The following is an 18,444-nucleotide window of genomic DNA, read 5'->3' as shown; positions in this document are numbered from 1 at the left end:
AACGTCACCGTGAACACGTATCAATAGATTAAAAATAACGTGACATTTACACTAACTGCCGTGAGACTGGGTTGAATAAGCAACATTAGTTTTCTGAGCTTTGCCTGTTAGGGACCCTTGAATCAGATTTACCCATTCCTCTTTAGGCCAACCTCGCTGCGTTGCGACTTTTTCAAACATTTCAAAAAATAAATTCTACTTTCTCAGGGTCAAACCTTGGCACCAGAAGGAAACTTACGGATATCAAAATATTTTGTTGTTCCTGACGCCTCTTATCTAAAACCAGCCTAGCTTTTTCCAAGTCAAGCTTCATCTTTTCATGCTCCCTCTCTTTCTCTTTTTCCTGTCGTTCATTTTCTTGTGCTTTTTCTTTCTCCTGCAGTCATGTTCTTGTTCACTGAATTGCAGTTAATCAAAATGATCAATATGAGTTGTGGCTTCTTAACCTCCTCTAAAACCTTTAACTTCAAATACTCAGTCACTTTACTCAGTTCCTGTTTATCAAGTTTAGCTAACCGTGAATAGGTTACTTCAATTTCAAGAAACTCCTTTGGCTCAAATTCTGCCTTGTTCAATCACCAAAAGTGGGAATACAACAATGTATAGACAGGCTATGTAAAGCAAATTTTACCCAAATGCAGTAGGCCACACCTGCGCCAATCCACCACAGCTACCAAACACTACAACGACTAATTAACACGCAACGCCACGGTACAACACGTGCCACAACACCTAATTAACACTAGAGCTGTCAGTCTTCCTCTATAATACCATTCAAATTTTTTTATTTTTTTTTATCTTTGAATAATATTTGAATATTTAATACTCAAATGCAGCCTGTTATAAATATATACTACACTACTCAGGCTTATGCATTGTCAATGCCACTATTGCATGTGGTTGTTGTTACACGTTCTGTCCACTAGAGGGACTTCTAACATCAGCCTGGCCTTGAAGAGAACCTACATCATGGCGCATTGCGTTTCTGGCACGCCCCTCTCTGTTTACATTATATTTCACCACACACACAGCGACAAACACAAATCAACAGAGAACTCTCTAATGAAACATTAAACTAATTAATAGTAGTGTTAGCCACAATGCTAACGGCATCGATAAATAAGCCCAACGGTGCTGCCACTACTATTGTAGTGATTTAAAAGCAACCCGTTTCTTGTAGATTGTCACGTTACGGAGAATACAGCTGTTGGAAGGTAAAGAAGTCGAAGCTAACTCTGACAACTAACATTAACTTTAGCTGTCTCCATGAACCTCCCAGCTAAGCTCCTATAACTCACGACGCAGCTCGGAAAACCAGAACGAGCTAACTATTGATAACATAAGCATTTTGGCTCGGTGGATGTCGATTTTAAAGTCATGTTAAAACTATTTCCCATCCTTCTTCCGATTTCCATCCGCAGCCTGTCTAGCTCACAATGCCTTGTGTTTCTCACTCCCGTAACTTATTGTTCATCATTGTTCTTCTTAAAACAAACCTGAATAACACATGCCGCAAACATTCATGCCCCAAATTGTTACAAGGCTAAGCTAAGCTGGGCTCGTATAACAAAGTCCCACAGCTACTAAAGGCTAACCTGGCCGGTAACATTAATCCCTGTCTCCTTTTCCCTGTGTGTTGCATTTAACGTGAGAGTGAGACCTGGATGAGTGTATACTTTCCTACCTAAGAGGGGTTGTGCTGTGTTAAACTGACTCACCCAGCTGCTGTTTCATTTCACATTCTGGAGCTGGGCCTGCCGTCGGGTGGCGTCTGTTCCGCATTCACCGCTCCGCATCCTCTCCTTTGTCGGCATCGGGACTGGACTAGAAACGTGTGGTTTGCAGCGGTCAGCCTGCAGCGTGCTGCCTCCGTCATTGTCTCTCTCCGGAAACAATCTCAAACGGAGTGTCCATCAGCCTAACAACACACACTATCAGCTGACAGACTAAAACACTTGGGAGTTGTAAACCGAAAACTGGCTAGTGAGACAAGGCACAATTAGAGTAATATTTCATGTCTAAAATTTTTACTAATTGGAATAAACATTTAACATTAGCTAACACTAGCTAGCTCAAGTTGCTACCGTTAGCTACATCACGGGTTGACCATGATTGCACCTCTGATCAGCTTTTTTTTAAAGTCCGAAACACCTTCCACGTTTCGTAGGCTGTACAGATATTCACTCATGGTCTGAAACCTTAACTACTTTAGCAGCCAGTAAGTTGTATTAAGTATTTATCAGCAACACCCTTGGGCAGGTTATTTAGCTAATTAATGAATGTGCTGAGTGTTTGTTCGAGTTTGTTTTTATTTTTTTATAACCAAGTTAACTTTTAATTTATACAGTATGACAATTAAAGTGCCTCACACGTAAATAGTGTATGTGTATGTGTATAATAATGAATACTAATTTGTACCTTGCTTTAAAAGTGTAATGGCCTAATTATGATTTCATTGTTTAACTTTTGATTATCCATAGCCTGTAATATTATGAATTGTTAAACCCAGAATATTAATCCTTCTCTCATCATCAATTGTAAACCTTTGTCTGAAACAGTTAATTGTACAACACAATTTCTCATCAGATTTTAAACATTTTAGTGTGAAAATGTGCTTGCTAACAGCAGCTTGCTGTCTAAACATTTTTTTATTTTTTATTTCATGACCCATTATCTTTTGGTATAATACCATATATTATTTAATTGTGCATTTTATACATTCAGTGAACATTCAATGAACATTTAGTAGCAGGAGTCCATGATACGCCTCATGCTCATCCACCTCATGCCACTCATGCCCATGTCCCTGAAGCTCCTGTACTCTCCGGGCCTCATGTACATCATCCTGCCTCTGTAGTGGGGCTGCTCGTACATCAGCCAGTGGCCGTCCATCACGTGGCAGGACTGGCAGTCGTTCATATGGTAACGGTCCATGATGTTGTCGCAGTCGTCCATCAGCTCGTAACTCTGACCACCGAAGTTCTCACTCTCATAGATCTTCATCCTGAACTGACCTCTGTGCTGTAATACAATACAGGGAAAATGTAAGTATGGCCACACATTTTAAAACTAAAAATGAAGTTTAAATGTATAAAAATAAAAGGGATGTATTAATACATGAGGTCTCTTACATAAGGGATCATTCTGCAGGATCTAATGGAGTCGAACATCATTCCCATGCTCATCATGCGCTGCATGTCATGGTACTCGCCCCTCCTCATGAAGAACTGCATACCCATGTAGTTGGGACGCTCGTAGACCATGAAGCAGCCGCTCTCCACCCTGCAGGACTGGCACCTGCTCAGGTAGGAGGACATGTCGGAGCAGTCACTCATGCACTCATAGTGGCGACCCTGGAAGTTCCTCTCCTCGTAGAAGATGATCTGGAAATAGTGAATTGTAATGGTTAGAGAAAAAAAAAGCAGCAAGGGAAATTTGGTGATTCTATTTTGTAAACAGTAATTTCTGCTTATTACAAAAGATTTACCTTGCCCCTCATGTTCATGTCGGTGTTGGTCATGTTGACTGTAGATGTGATCTTGCTGAACTGCTTTCCTACCTGGTTTAACCCTTTCCTTTTATACACGACCAAACGTAAAGAATGAGTGGGGCACTCCCCCTCAGAGAGCCCCCTTACTCAGCAACTTACTATAGAAGCCAACAGAATGTAGAGGTTTTGTCTTTTTTTTTCAAGGACTGGGTACCATGTGTCCCGACAAAAAGAGTAGTGTTTGCCTTTTTTTTCTTTCTTTCTTTTATTAGGCTTTTCAAAACACAATACAGCCAGCATCAAACACACTGTTTCAGGTGCCATTGTTTGTCTACATTCTTGTTTCTGAGTCTCTAGCACCTTCCTGATGACAACACACAGGTCTAAGGCCAACATGACATGGCAACATGGCAAGAATTTATGACTCTTTAATTGCCTAATCTGACACAGTGACCATTTTTATATACAAAAACATTGTGAAGTCTTAAAATAAGAGTTGAAGTAGATCAGAAAACAAAAACATATTTATACAATTAATCAAATGTATTTAAAGACTAGAATAAAATACAGTAAGTGATAAAGATTGACCTCAAATAATTTAATGATAGTAGTATGAATATGCTCAGATTCATGACTTGGTACTGAAAATCAACAAAAAAATGTATGATTCTGATATTGGAGAGATTAGCTACCCCATGATAAGTTTTATAGCCTATTTCAAATAAATTAAAAGAAATTTTATATTTGAAATGACCTTGTTTTAACTGTTGCAATGAAAACATAATGAACCGTGACCGCAGACCGTATAAATGTTGAACTGTAATTTCATGTATGTAACACCCAGCCAATGCACTTTGTTTCCAAGGACTGATTGTAAAAATATTATCGCTTTATATGTTTTGGCCATCGATTTTATTTATTCCAAACGAGAAACCTTGTTCTTACCATCAGTTTAGTATGGCAAATAGCTCTAAATACTTTCATACCAACATTAGCCTCAGTTAGGTTTTATCTGTGTGGGTTTTTATTTATTTATTTTTTTTTTTTTTTTTGGGGGGGACCCTGGTGGGCTGGAATGGTTACCTTTATTGGTTATGTCTGTTGGTCGCGGGTGCTGCTCTTAATGTTACTTGATGCTCTGGTTGGGACCAAGGTCTAAATTATGTCAGAACGTAACATTTTAAGTTGGAATGCTGGTGGTCTCAATGCCCCCCACAAAAGGGTTAGCACATTAGGGTTGTTACGGAAGAAGAAAGTTGACATTGCATTATTACAAGAAACATATCTCTTGAGTGGGGATGTCAGGCGCCTAGCCGATAAGTTTTATCACGTTATAGCATCTTCCTCATCTCTTACAAAGACCAAGGGTGTAGCTATAGTAGCCAGGAGAAATCTTAAATTCAGACTGCAGGACACATGGTCTGATACAACAGGTAGGCTGACTTTGGCCAAAGCACAACATAATGGCAAGAAAATCGCTTTCTTATCTGCATACGCACCAAATTGTTTTGATAGGAGTTTTTATAGTGACATGACTAATATTATGCTGGAGTTATCTGAATATTTATTCATAGTTGGAGGAGATTTTAATGCAGTTTGGAAACCAGCTGAAGATAGGTCTGGCGGTTCGGAGACTAGGGCCCAGGAATTAGCGTCCTCTGCGTTACGGGCTTGGGGAAATGGCCTTGGGCTCACAGATTTGTGACGCGTAACCAACCCATCTGTGAAGGACTACACCTTTTTCTCTGCTCTTCACAAGTCCTTCTCTTGAATAGACTATTTATTTGCGTCCCCGAAGCTCTTCCGAGACTTACAACATGTTAATTTACTACCTATAGCCCTCTCTGATCATAAAGCCATATTTTGTACGGTGGTGTTTAGCTGTATGTCTTCTCAGGCACCGCGATGGCGTTTCAACACCACCCTGCTGAAGCATGAGGGATTTAAGAAGCAGTTTGTGGAGAAACTCTGAGAGTTTTTAGACTTTAATGTCGGCTCGGTTGACGACCCTAGGATACTGTGGGATTCAATCAAGGGTTTCATTAGGAGTAATGCTACATTATTTGCCTCTAATCAACGTAAAGCTCGACAATCTAAATTACAAAAACTGGAAAATACCTACTCTTTTCTTCTCCGGAGTTGCCCAGGGTGTGAGGCGCCGGGCGGGTGTGGGGATACTCACAAGCCCCCGGCTGAGCGCCGCTACGTTGGAGTTTAACCCGGTGGACGAGAGGGTCACCTCCCTACGCCTGCGGGTTGTGGGGGGGAAAACTCTGACTGTTGTTTGTGCATATGCACCAAACAAGAGTTCGGAGTATTCGGCCTTCTCGGAGACCTTGAGTGGAGTCCTGCGTCCTGCATGGGGCTCCAGTCGGGGACTCCATAGTTCTGCTGGGGGACTTCAACGCGCACGTGGGTAATGATGGAGACACATGGAGAGGCGTGATTGGGAGGAACGGCCTCCCTGATCTAAATCAGAGTGGTTGTTTGTTGTTGGACTTCTGTGCTAGTCATGGAATGTCTATAACGAACACCATGTTCGAACATAGGGATTCTCATAAGTGTACTTGGTACCAGAGCACCCTAGGCCAAAGGTCAATGATCGATTTTATAATCGTTTCATCTGATCTGAGGCCGTTCAGTCGGCACCAAGGTACTTCTGGAAAACCGTTCGCCACCTCAGGAGGGGGAAGCGGGGAACCATCCAAGCTGTGTACAGTAAGGATGGGACGCTGTTGACCTCAACTGAGGAGGTAATAGGGCGGTGGAAGGAGCACTTTGAGGAACTCCTAAATCCGACTAATACGCCCTCTATGGTAGAGGCAGAGCTGGAGGATGAGGGGGGATTGGCATCAATTTCCCTGGTGGAGGTTGCTGAGGTAGTTAAACAACTCCACAGTGGCAAAGCCCCAGGAATTGATGAGATCCGTCCACCCCTGTGGAGGGGTTGTCTTGGTTGACACGCCTCTTCAACATTGCGTGGAAGTCTGGGACGGTGCCTAAGGAGTGGCAGACCGGGGTGGTGGTTCCCCTTTTTAAAAAGGGGGACCAGAGGGTGTGTGCCAATTACAGGGGTATCACACTTCTCAGCCTCCCCTGTAAAGTCTACTCCAAGGTGCTGGAAAGGAGGGTTCGGTCGATAGTCGAATCTCAGGTTGAAGAGGAACAATGCGGATTCCGTCCTGGTTGTGGAACAACGGACCAGATCTTTACTCTCGCAAGGATCCTGGAGGGAGCCTGGGAGTATGCCCAACCAGTCTACATGTGTTTTGTGGATCTGGAGAAGGTGTATGACCGGGTGCCCCGGGAGATACTGTGGGAGGTGCTGCGGGAGTACGGGGTGAGGGGGTCCCTTCTCAGGGCCATCCAATCTCTGTACGACCAAAGCGAGAGCTGTGTCCGGGTTCTCGGCAGTAAGTCGGACTCGTTTCAGGTGAGAGTTGGCCTCCGCCAGGGCTGCGCTTTGTCACCAATACTGTTTGTAGTATTTATGGACAGGATATCGAGGCGTAGTCGGGGTGGAGAGGGGTTGCAGTTCGGTGGGCTGGGGATCTCATCGCTGCTTTTTGCAGATGATGTGGTCCTGATGGCATCATCGGCTTGTGACCTTCAGCACTCACTGGATTGGTTCGCAGCCGAGTGTGAAGCAGCTGGGATGAGGATCAGCACCTCTAAATCGGAGGCCATGGTTTCCCAGCAGGAAACCGATGGAGTGCCTTCTCCAGGTAGGGAATGAGTCCTTACCCCAAGTGAAGGAGTTCAAGTACCTTGGGGTCGGAGAATCGGCACAGCAGGTGCGGTATTACATTCAATTTATCGCACCATTGTGACAAAAAGAGAGCTGAGCCAGAAGGCAAAGCTCTCAATCTACCGGTCAGTTTTTGTTCCTACCCTCACCTATGGTCATGAAGGCTGGGTCATGACCGAAAGAACAAGATCCAGGGTACAAGCGGCCAAAATGGGTTTCCTCAGGAGGGTAGCTGGCGTCTCCCTTAGAGATAGGGTGAGAAGCCCAGTTATCCGTGAGGAGCTCGGAGTAGAGCCACTGCTCCTTTGCGTCGAAAGGAGCCAGTTGAGGTGGTTCGGGCATCTGGTAAGGATGCCCCCTGGGCGCCTCCCTAGGGAGGTGTTCCAGGCACGTCCAGCTGGGAGGAGGCCTCGGGGGAGACCCAGGACTAGGTGGAGGGATATATCTCTAACCTGGCCTGGGAACGCCTCGGGATCCCCCAGTCGGAGCTGGTTAATGTGGCCCGGGAAAGGGAAGTTTGGGGTCCCCTGCTGGAGCTGCTACCTGCTGATAAGCGGATGAAGATGGATGGATGGATGGATGGAAAATACCTATGCCAATTTAGAATACACTTTATCGGCCAATTATTCAGAAGACATAAACATAAAGTGGTCAAGAAAGAAATTAACAATATTCTTAAGCAGCAATCAGAATTTTTGATCCACAGGACCATGCAACGATACTACTTTCACAGATCTAGACCCAGCCATCTTTTAGCCATGAAAATTTGATCTAATGAACAATTCTCTGACATTCCCTCAATTAAATTGCAGACCGGAGCTGTCACCACTGACCCTGTACAAATTAATGACACTTTTCGTAGTTTTTATTCTAACCTTCACAAATCTGAGGTATCCTTCGTGAAGAACAAATGTGGAAACTTTCTAGCTCATCTGAACATGCCTCGTCTTGCTGATGATGATGCAAATGATCTGGCCAGGCCGATCTCACTTGAAGAGCTCAAAGCTGCTGTCCATAGCATGCAACAGTGCAAATACCCTGGCCTTGATGGTATACCACCAGAGTTATACTTAGCCTTCTGGGACCTCCTAGGCCCACTACTTTTTGCTATGATAAATTTCTCAGTAGAAAATGGCACTTTCTCTAGAGATGTGAATATTGCAGTCATTTCCTTACTTCTTAAGAAACACAAAGATTCAACTGAATGTGGTAACTATAGGCCCCTTAGTCTTCTGAATGCTGACATTAAAATCTATCCCAAGGTTCTCTCCCGTCCCCTGTAGTTTTATATTCCATCACTGGTGTACTGTGACCAGACTCGCTTCATTAAGTCACGCCTAGCCTCTGATAATGTCCGACAGCTGCTACATGTGATTGACGCTTCGGTGGACATTAAAGCTCCGTTTGCTGTATTATCACTTGATGCAATGAAGGCGTTCGACCGCCTTCAATGGTCCTTTTTGTGGTCAGTTTTGGAGGTGATGGGCTTTGGAGAGGGCTTCATAAAATTAATTATGGTGCTACAGTTCTGGGTGATTTGGAAAGATGGGCGAGTTTGCCTAATTCGCTACAGGCTCGGATTTCCCTCGTAAAAATGAATATATTGCCCCGGATGAATTTTGTAGGTTCCATGGTCCCGCTCTCTCCCCATTCTGGTTATTGGGAGAAGCTCCATGCTGCGGTTTTATTTCTAAGGGAAAATGTCCACGTGTGAAAACTTCCACTGCTCAGCGTGGCAGATTGAACGACTTTAGATGGTTCTACTGGGCTTTCACCCTTCAACCCCTTGTCGCCTGGTTTGACCCCCAGTCGGTGGTTACCTGGTGAGCGATGGAAGAGAAGATGGTGCACCCTTGGTCTTTGACAGATGTGTCAGTTAGGCAGTGTCGGCTACGATTTGGTCCGATCATTTCTCATCTTGTTGAGGTTTGGCGCTTGGTGGAACTGTAACTCTTCCTGCAGATGGCATCTTTATTCCCCCATGTTTAATAACAATGGTTTGTTGATGGGGGGTAGGCCAATCAACTTCCCCCAATGGGAAAATGGGGGCATTCACCTTTTAGGGGACGTTTTTGATCTAAACGGACTGTGCTCCTTTCTAGACCTTAAGAAAGATTTTAACCTACCAGGCACGTCCTTCTTTTTTTTACCTCCAGCTTAGAGCAGCTCTGAAGGCACATGGCGTACCGTGGCAGCATCCCTTGCCTGTACATCCGCTTCACGAGCTGTTCATTGTTAAAAGTGATTCACGGGGCATGGTATCCACTCTGTATCAGTATATAAGGGAAGCCTCACACCAGACACTTCCACTAGACAGAGTATGGAGGAGGGATTTCCCAGGGCTAGAGCTGGATTTCGACTGGAGCAGTGTATGGAAAAATGTCAAATTGGCTTCTAGAAATCCCGACCACCAGCAGATCCACTATAATTTTGTTCATAGGACTTATTTGACCCCTCGTAGGCTATGCCTGATGAAAATGATTGGTGACGATTCATGCACACTGTGTTCGCTGAAGACCATGGGCACATTTCCTCATATGTTTTAGGAGTGTCCCCCTGTTGCATGGTTCTGGCAAAATGTTGCCTCAGAACTGTCAACATTCATCTCTGGGACAGTTTCCGCAACAATACCAGTTCTGCTGCTGAATGACACTTCTTCACTCCAGATTTCTAAATGTCAGAAAAGGATAGTCCTTGCCGGGCTCACGGCTGCAAAGAAAATGGTGGCGGTGCGCTGGAAGCCCCCACACACTTTGACCATTAAGCAATGGCTTCTGACCTTTCTAGACATAGCTTGTATGGAACTTTCAACAGCTCGCATCAATGGTGCTAGACAGGTGAATGTAGATATGTAGCTTTTAATGGCAGAGACAATAAAAGGCAGACTGCGATTACAGCTGCCAGCCCACGGGGTCCTGGGGAGGGTGGGTTGATATTGTTTTAAGTGTACAGTTCTTATTTCATATTAATTCATTAATGTAATTTTTATTTTATTTCATTTATGTAGTTATTTTTATTTGTGGAGAGGGAGGGGGGTGTTACATGTATGTTCTGTTACCTGTAACATACTGCTGGTTGTGTCTATGATGTGTGTTGATTAAAAACATTTGATCACAAAAAAAGCATTCGTACGGAGAAGAAGCCATTCAGAAGAAAGCATCCGAGCTAACGCAAATTCACAATGCTTCATCGTTGTAGGCAGAACAAAACACTGAACCCTAATTGTTGAATTCATCTAACATTTAACCAGAATGTAAGTGAACAGGCTAGCAAAAAGAGGCATAACTACAGTAATATTTAATGTCTTCAATCTTACTAGGTTGCATTAACAACAAACATTAGCTAACATTAACTAGCATAAAAAATCAAATATACTTAATTTCATAACTCAAATATATTTGTGTATAATACCGCATAATATTTCATAGTGACAGTTGGACAATAAGCTTGACAGAAGTTGAAATAGTACAAACATTATTTATTTAATGGTATTTGACACATTCAATGAACATTTAGTAGCAGGAGTCCATGATACGCCTCATGCTCATCCACCTCATGCCACTCATGCCCATGTCCCTGAAGCTCCTGTACTCTCCGGGCCTCATGTACATCATCCTGCCTCTGTAGTTGGGCTGCTCGTACATCAGCCAGTGGCCGTCCATCACGTGGCAGGACTGGCAGTCGTTCATACGGTAACGGTCCATGATGTTGTCACAGTCGTCCATCAGCTCGTAACTCTGACCACCGAAGTTCTCCCTCTCATAGATCTTCATCCTGAACTGACCTCTGTGCTGTTTTTTGGAGAAATCAAAAACAAATGAATGTCTTAATATCAAGTTTTGTGCTGGTTGTCACCTGTAGTGGAACAATAGTATCACGGATGCCATGTTAAACCTACCATGGGGATCATACGGCAAGACCTGATGCTCTCTCTCATTCCCATCATGCTCATGTAGTCAGCGTACTCGCCCCTCTTCATGAAGTACTGGTTTCCCATGTAGTTGGGACGGTCGTAGACCATGAAGCAGCCGCTCTCCACCCTGCAGGAGTGGCACCTGCTCATGTAGGAGGACATGTCAGAGCAGTCGCTCATGCACTCATAGTGGCGACCCTGGAAGTTCCTCTCCTCGTAGAAGATGATCTGTAAATAGTAAATTGTAATGGTTAGAAATTAAGCAGTATGGTGAATTTAGTTATCTTATTTATTAAACAATAATTTCTGCTTATTACAAAAACATTTTTAAAGTACCTTGCCCCTCATGTTCATGCTGGTGTTGGTCATGTTGGCTGTAGATGTGCTGTTGCGTTTAACACTTTCCTTTTATACATGACCAAACGTAAAGAATGAGTGCCCCCCTCCCCCTCAGAGAGCCCCCTTACTCAGCAACTTACCATGGAAGCCAACAGAATGTAGAGGCTATATACATTTTTTCAAGGTCTTGGGTACCATGACGTCCCAACAAAATGAGAAGTGTTTTTTGCCTTCTCTCGCAAAATATGACAAATTACACGTTTTATGGCAGGACCAATAGAAGCACATAGCTGTAAACATGGTGATGAGGAATGATGTAGGTGTTGCTAGGTGGAACTGTGAAACAGAGGAAAGGTCTGTCATTTTTCTTTCTTTAATTAGGCTTTTCAAAACAGACTCTTTATTTGCCTTGTCTGACACAGTGACCATTTTAATATACAAAAACATTGTGTAGTCTTAACATAAGAGTTGAAGTAGAAGAGAAAAGAAATATTCAGCCAACATAAGAATAATCAAATGTATTCAAAGACTAATGAAATACAATGATAAAGACTGACCTCAAATAATGTAATGATAGTAGTATAAATATATGCTCAGATTCCTGACTTGGTATTGAAAATCAACAAAACAATGTTAATTTTAGTTTGTGTTTGTATGATTCTGATATTGGAGATATTAGCTACCCCATGATTATTTATATAGCCTATTTCAAATAAATTAAAAGAAATTTAATATTTTAAATGTCCTTGTTTTAACTGTTGTAATGAAAACATAATGACCGAATAAATGTTGAACTGTAATTTCGTATATGTAACACCCCCCCAATGCATGTAGTTTTGTTAACCTCAAATATAATGGATAATTTAAAAATATTATAGCTTCATATGTTTTGGCCATCGATTTTATTTATTCCAAACAAGAAACCTTGTTCTTACCATCAGTTTAGTATGGCAAATAGCTCTAAATACTTTCTTACCAACATTAGGCTCAGTCACCATTCATACGGAGAAGAAGCCATTCAGAAGAAAGCATCAGAGCTAACGCAAATTCACAATGCTTCATCGTTGTAGGCAGAACAAAACACTGAACCCTAATTGTTGAATTCATCTAACATTTAACCAGAATTTAAGTGAACAGGCTAGCAAAAAGAGGCATAACTACAGTAATATTTAATGTCTTAAATCTTACTAGGTTGCATTAACAAAATACATTAGCTAACATTAAGGGACTGTTCGTTATTAATTTCAGGGGCCACAGGAGGAGTTTTGGGATCTTTAGTCAAAATAGACCTGACCCTCCCTTCACCAGCAATACATTTTGGATGACCCTCCAAAATGATTAGGAAAAAAGGGATAACCCTCCCCAACAATTTATTGAATCCTTCTGTACTGGTTTGCGCTTGGCAAAGATGTACAGATGCCCATTGTTTTTTTTTTTTACAGCCATGACATATGTGACTAAACCTCTGCATTCTCATCTTATGCATCACACTCCTCTGTTATGTTGCGGTGGCCATTTCAGTAGATTTACTCACTAACATTGTTGTGGAAACACAATAAGCATGGAAACTAAATGCACACTTCCTGCATTACTGCATTACTTCAAATACTAAGTTACTCCTTTAGTAAACTAGTATTCACATGAAATAAAACAATAAAACATTGAGACCATTCAGCAAAGCACACTGGTAATAAGAAATTCAACACTGGTTGCTATGGACTCGTCAGTAGGTTTCATCAGCCATTGTATATTTTAGCATATGGTAAAGCTGCCGAAGCTGAACATTATCCAAAACTCCATTTCTCAGATGAGCGTCATTTGGGAGCTTGCATGCTACCACTCCTTCCTTCTCAAATGCCTTGAAAAGGCTGTCGTTTGCACAATTTCACAAATAATCACAGGGACCGAAAGGATATTTGAGTCAGATATGGGTGTGGGCTGCAGCCTGGAGACCTCCCGTCTCATGCCCTCCCGGGTGGTGCTGTCAGCGGCGCTAATGAATAAAATTATTTTTTCAGCAGATGCCAATGGTTACAACACGATGGAGCTAGCAAAGCAGATTTGTGTTTATATGTGCATGCGGGATTTATTCAGTTTGGGAAATCCCACGGTCTCTAAAGCTACAGCTCAAATTGTCTGACTGACTAAACAAGGAGGGACCCATCTGCTAGCGAAAGGGGCTGAGACTGAGAGAGCTACATGGAGCTACATGGATAAATATGCACCAAACAAGCCACTTTGAAATGTTGCTGTTTCTCATGAATACAAAAGTTGGGTGACCCTCCCCCCTAGACTAAAATAAATTGGATGACCCTCCCATCAACAAAGAATGAAAAAGACATGACCCTCCCCTATTTTCCTCCGGTGGTCCATTCCATAAATACTGAACGGTCCCTAACTAGCTTAAGTGGCTACAGTTAGCTACATCATGGGTTGATTGCAATGATAAGTCTAAATCAGAAGTCTGAAGCGCCTTTCATGTTTCGTACAATGTGCAGGTGCTCACTTATGGTTTACAACCTGTAAATATTTTAGCTACCACTTTTGTAATAAAGGAGTAACTTGCATGTATCAGCAACATCTGCAAGCAGGCTATTAATTAAAAATGTGCCAACAGTGTAATGAATAAATTTTATTTTACCTTGCTTTGAAATGTAACAGTCTAATTTAGATTTCATTGTTCAATTTTTAATTATCCGTAGCCTATATGTAATGTTTACTAATTGTTATATACCTGAATATTTATCCTTCTTTCGAGATCAATGGTAAGCCTTTGTCTGTTGGGTTTAACAGTAATTCAGATGTTCAAAAGAAACATTTTAGGATAAAAATGTTCTTGCTAACAGCAGCTTGCTGCCTAAAAAAAAATCAAATATACTTAATTTCATAACTCAAATATATTTTTGTATAATACCGCATAATATTTCATAGTGACAGTTGGACAATAAGCTTGACAGAAGTTGAAATAGTACAGACATTATTTATTTAATGGTATTTGACACATTCAGTGAACATTTAGTAGCAGGAGTCCATGATACGCCTCATGCTCATCCACCTCATGCCACTCATGCCCATGTCCCTGAAGCTCCTGTACTCTCCGGGCCTCATGTACATCATCCTGCCTCTGTAGTGGGGCTGCTCGTACATCAGCCAGTGGCCGTCCATCACGTGGCAGGACTGGCAGTCGTTCATACGGTAACGGTCCATGATGTTGTCACAGTCGTCCATCAGCTCGTAACTCTGACCACCGAAGTTCTCCCTCTCATAGATCTTCATCCTGAACTGACCTCTGTGCTGTTTTTTGGAGAAATCAAAAACAAATGAATGTCTTAATATCAAGTTTTGTGCTGGTTGTCACCTGTAGTGGAACAATAGTATCACGGATGCCATGTTAAACCTACCATGGGGATCATACAGCAAGACCTGATGCTCTCTCTCATTCCCATCATGCTCATGTAATCAGCGTACTCGCCCCTCTTCATGAAGTACTGGTTTCCCATGTAGTTGGGACGGTCGTAGACCATGAAGCAGCCGCTCTCCACCCTGCAGGAGTGGCACCTGCTCATGTAGGAGGACATGTCAGAGCAGTCGCTCATGCACTCATAGTGGCGACCCTGGAAGTTCCTCTCCTCGTAGAAGATGATCTGTAAATAGTAAATTGTAATGGTTAGAAATTAAGCAGTATGGTGAATTTAGTTATCTTATTTATTAAACAATAATTTCTGCTTATTACAAAAATATTTTTAAAAGTACCTTGCCCCTCATGTTCATGCTGGTGTTGGTCATGTTGGCTGTAGATGTGCTGTTGCGTTTAACACTTTCCTTTTATACATGACCAAACGTAAAGAATGAGTGCCCCCCTCCCCCTCAGAGAGCCCCCTTACTCAGCAACTTACCATGGAAGCCAACAGAATGTAGAGACTATATACATTTTTTCAAGGTCTTGGGTACCATGACGTGCCAACAAAATGAGAAGTGTTTTTTATTTTCATCCCTCTAAGTATATTTTTCAGTAGTTATGGCATTTTTATTTTTGCTATCTCATTTTTTAATCTTATTTATTATTTCTAGTATATTTCTTGTATTTTCTGTATGTGTGTATGTCCTTGGTTACTTGTAACTTGCTGCTGTAACAGAGTAATTTCCCAATTTGGGATTAATAAAGTCTATCTATCGATCTCTCTCTCTCTCTCTCTCTCTATATATATATATATATATATATATATATTACAACTTACGTTAGCTAGCTTAAGTGGCTACAATTAGCTACACCATGGGTTGACGGCAATGGTACCTTTAATCAGATGTATTTTGAAGTTTGAAGCGCCTTCTATGTTTCAGTACGATGTACAGGTGCTCACTCATGGTTTAAAACCTGTAAATACTTTAGCCACCACATTTGAAATAAAGGAGTGATTTGCATTTATCAGCAACATCTGCAAGCAGGCTATTAATTAAAAATGTGCCAACAGTGTAATGAATAATTTTATTTTACCTTGCTTTGAAATGTAACAGTCTAATTTAGATTTCATTGTTCAATTTTTGATTATCCTTAGTTGCATGTTATGTTTATTAATTGTTATATACCTGAATATTTATCCTTCTTTCGAGATCAATGGTAAGCCTTTGTCTGTTGGGTTTAACAGTAATTCAGATGTTCAAAAGAAACATTTTAGGATAAAAATGTTCTTGCTAACAGCTGCTTGCTGCCTAAAAAAATCAAATATACTTAATTTCATAACTCAAATATATTTGTGTATAATACCGCATAATATTTCATAGTGACAGTTGGACAATAAGCTTGACAGAAGTTGAAATAGTACAAACATTATTTATTTAATGGTATTTGACACATTCAATGAACATTTAGTAGCAGGAGTCCATGATACGCCTCATGCTCATCCACCTCATGCCACTCATGCCCATGTCCCTGAAGCTCCTGTACTCTCCAGGCCTCATGTACATCATCCTGCCTCTGTAGTGGGGCTGCTCGTAAAGTGAGCGTCAGCATCAAGTTCTGGCAGGCCAAGTAGTCAAGATGGTGCTAACCGCTATTGGCCAACAACACGGTCACATCAGTTGAGCTGCATCAGCTGATCTGCATCAGCGCATCAGCTGGTCAACTCCCCTCACTGCTAAATGGCTTCACTCAAACAGGGCGCCCTACTTAGCCGCTTGCATCTATGCTACTTAATCTTGTTTGCACATCAAAGCTCATGCTTTTGTCTAGCTTCAAACGTCTGGTCCTACTCACCCTGGTGACGGCCATGACTTCCACTGCTGTCGATGATTCCTGGCAAATTGACTCGATGACATCCGGCCATTGCAGCTTCAACCAGGCCAGGGGAGGATGCCTTTCCGACGACAACGCCACTGTCCATCGAAGCTCCCAGCGGTTGGTGAGTAAAACCTCGAAGCCTCCCTGCATTGGTGATTGGCCTGTGCCCAAGATACTGGAAACCTTGTTTAATCACAGTATCCAGCCTCCAATCGGCGCCTCTCATGAGGATTTATTCGTCCTCCTCTGCGACTCTCTGGACGTTCAACTGGCTGTCATCCTGCCAGTGCCTCCTCCCCACTCATCCGGAAAAAAAATGCTCAGAAGCAAAAAATCTCGAGACTGCCGCCAGGCCTGCTGCACACAAATGGGCCGGTGGCCATGTTCAACCGGGCCCAAGCGCACCTCCAGCCAGTGACCCAGTGCTTATGGCACTGTCAATCTTCCCTCCTCGATATGACTGCATTGTATACTGTGGCGACATATCCGTCGTGTTAAAAGATGGGGACCCTAGACTGTTTAAAACTCTGACCTTTCCCGAGTTCTGTGTAGCCTTTGGAGTATATAGGGATGTAATTTGTGAAGTCTATCCGACTCGCAGAGCTGAACTTGCTACTTATCTCACCATTGTTTCCGACCTAGCTCTCTCTATGGTGGAACTTTATTTTATGAGTATCATAAGTCGTTTTTTCTGCAAAGGCCGCAATGTTCATTCAACGCTCAACCAAAGAATGGACTGGTCCATGGTCGACCTTGCTCTGATAAGTAGGCACTTCACAGGGCACCAAGTCCTTTCCTGCTCCATCACTCACGATTGACTGTTTACATCCAGTGGACATGTGCACATGCGTACTCCCACACACCAGCTCCTTCCACAAACCAGTTCCATCTTTCCAGTCAGAATCAGTAACAGACAAAACAAATTGGTGAAGACACTATGTAAGAACAACGACTTCACTGCTAAGACAGTGAATTTAGTATCCATCCCTTGTCAGCCGCAGTCTATCACAAAAAATGAGACAGCTAATACATTTAACAAACTGACACTTGCCCTACTAAACATCAGGTCCTTGGCAGGAAAATCCTTTTTAAATCAATTATTTTATTATTAAGCACAACCTTGATTTTATGTTTTTAACTGAAACTTGGTTGGACAATAATAACAGTGCTACTGTACTTATTGAGTCAGCTCCTCCGAATTTTAACTTTATGAGTGAGAATAGACTTAATAAGAAAGGAGGTGGAGTCGCCATTTTGTTTAATGACTCATTTCAATGTACAAAGTTATCTTACGGAAATTTTGCTAGTTTTGAATATGTGGCTCTTCAGCTGAGGTCCTCTCCTCGAGCTATATTTCTTAATATCTACAGGCAACCTAAATACTATGCGGCCTTTTTCGAAGATTTTGCTGAACTGCTGTCTGCGATCTGTATTGATTTTGACTGTGTGAGTTGTGCCGGGGGATTTTAACATTCATGTTGACAATCCCCAGGACAGAGGAAGTAAAGAACTATGTTGTGTTTTTCAAAACTATGGACTGACTCAGCATGTGACACAGGCCACACACAATAAGGGACACACCTTAGACTTGATTATCTCCAAGGGTCTGAACATTTCCAATGTCGAGGTGACTAATGTTGCTCTATCTGATCATTCCTGTCTTTTTCTTTAATGGC

The 18,444-nt window shown here is 42.2% G+C and overlaps 3 protein-coding genes across 6 annotated transcripts; all 3 read right to left on the bottom strand.

Moving 5' to 3' along the window:
• Positions 1 to 2,742: 2,742 nt before the first annotated feature.
• Positions 2,743 to 3,520, bottom strand: LOC144525612 (gamma-crystallin M1-like). Its single transcript, XM_078262593.1, has 3 exons — positions 3,488 to 3,520; positions 3,132 to 3,383; positions 2,743 to 3,021 (listed from the first exon to the last, which is right to left on the bottom strand). The coding sequence occupies exons 1-3, from the start codon at positions 3,518 to 3,520 to the stop codon at positions 2,743 to 2,745; spliced, it is 564 nt and encodes a 187-aa protein (XP_078118719.1).
• A 7,230-nt stretch (positions 3,521 to 10,750) lies between these two features.
• LOC144525609 (gamma-crystallin M3-like) lies at positions 10,751 to 11,520 on the bottom strand. 2 transcript variants are annotated; one of them, XM_078262587.1, is made up of 3 exons: positions 11,488 to 11,520; positions 11,137 to 11,379; positions 10,751 to 11,029 (listed from the first exon to the last, which is right to left on the bottom strand). In XM_078262587.1, exons 1-3 carry the CDS (start codon positions 11,518 to 11,520, stop codon positions 10,751 to 10,753), a joined length of 555 nt encoding a protein of 184 aa, XP_078118713.1. The 2 variants fall into 2 exon arrangements, with proteins under 2 accessions (XP_078118713.1, XP_078118714.1); XM_078262588.1 differs by having other exon boundaries at positions 11,137 to 11,388; positions 11,500 to 11,520.
• A 2,985-nt stretch (positions 11,521 to 14,505) lies between these two features.
• Positions 14,506 to 16,759, bottom strand: LOC144525611 (gamma-crystallin M3-like). Of its 3 annotated transcripts, none has more exons than XM_078262592.1 (3): positions 16,745 to 16,759; positions 14,892 to 15,134; positions 14,506 to 14,784 (listed from the first exon to the last, which is right to left on the bottom strand). In XM_078262592.1, exons 1-3 carry the CDS (start codon positions 16,757 to 16,759, stop codon positions 14,506 to 14,508), a joined length of 537 nt encoding a protein of 178 aa, XP_078118718.1. The 3 variants fall into 3 exon arrangements, with proteins under 3 accessions (XP_078118718.1, XP_078118716.1, XP_078118717.1); XM_078262590.1 differs by lacking the exon at positions 16,745 to 16,759 and adding an exon at positions 15,244 to 15,276; XM_078262591.1 differs by lacking the exon at positions 16,745 to 16,759 and adding an exon at positions 15,256 to 15,276 and having other exon boundaries at positions 14,892 to 15,143.
• Between the last annotated feature and the right edge of the window lie 1,685 nt (positions 16,760 to 18,444).

Source organism: Sander vitreus, chromosome 11 (assembly GCF_031162955.1).
Source record: "Sander vitreus isolate 19-12246 chromosome 11, sanVit1, whole genome shotgun sequence".
NCBI classification, from domain to species: Eukaryota; Metazoa; Chordata; class Actinopteri; order Perciformes; family Percidae; genus Sander; species Sander vitreus.
This window is presented reverse-complemented; position numbering and strand designations above follow the sequence as displayed.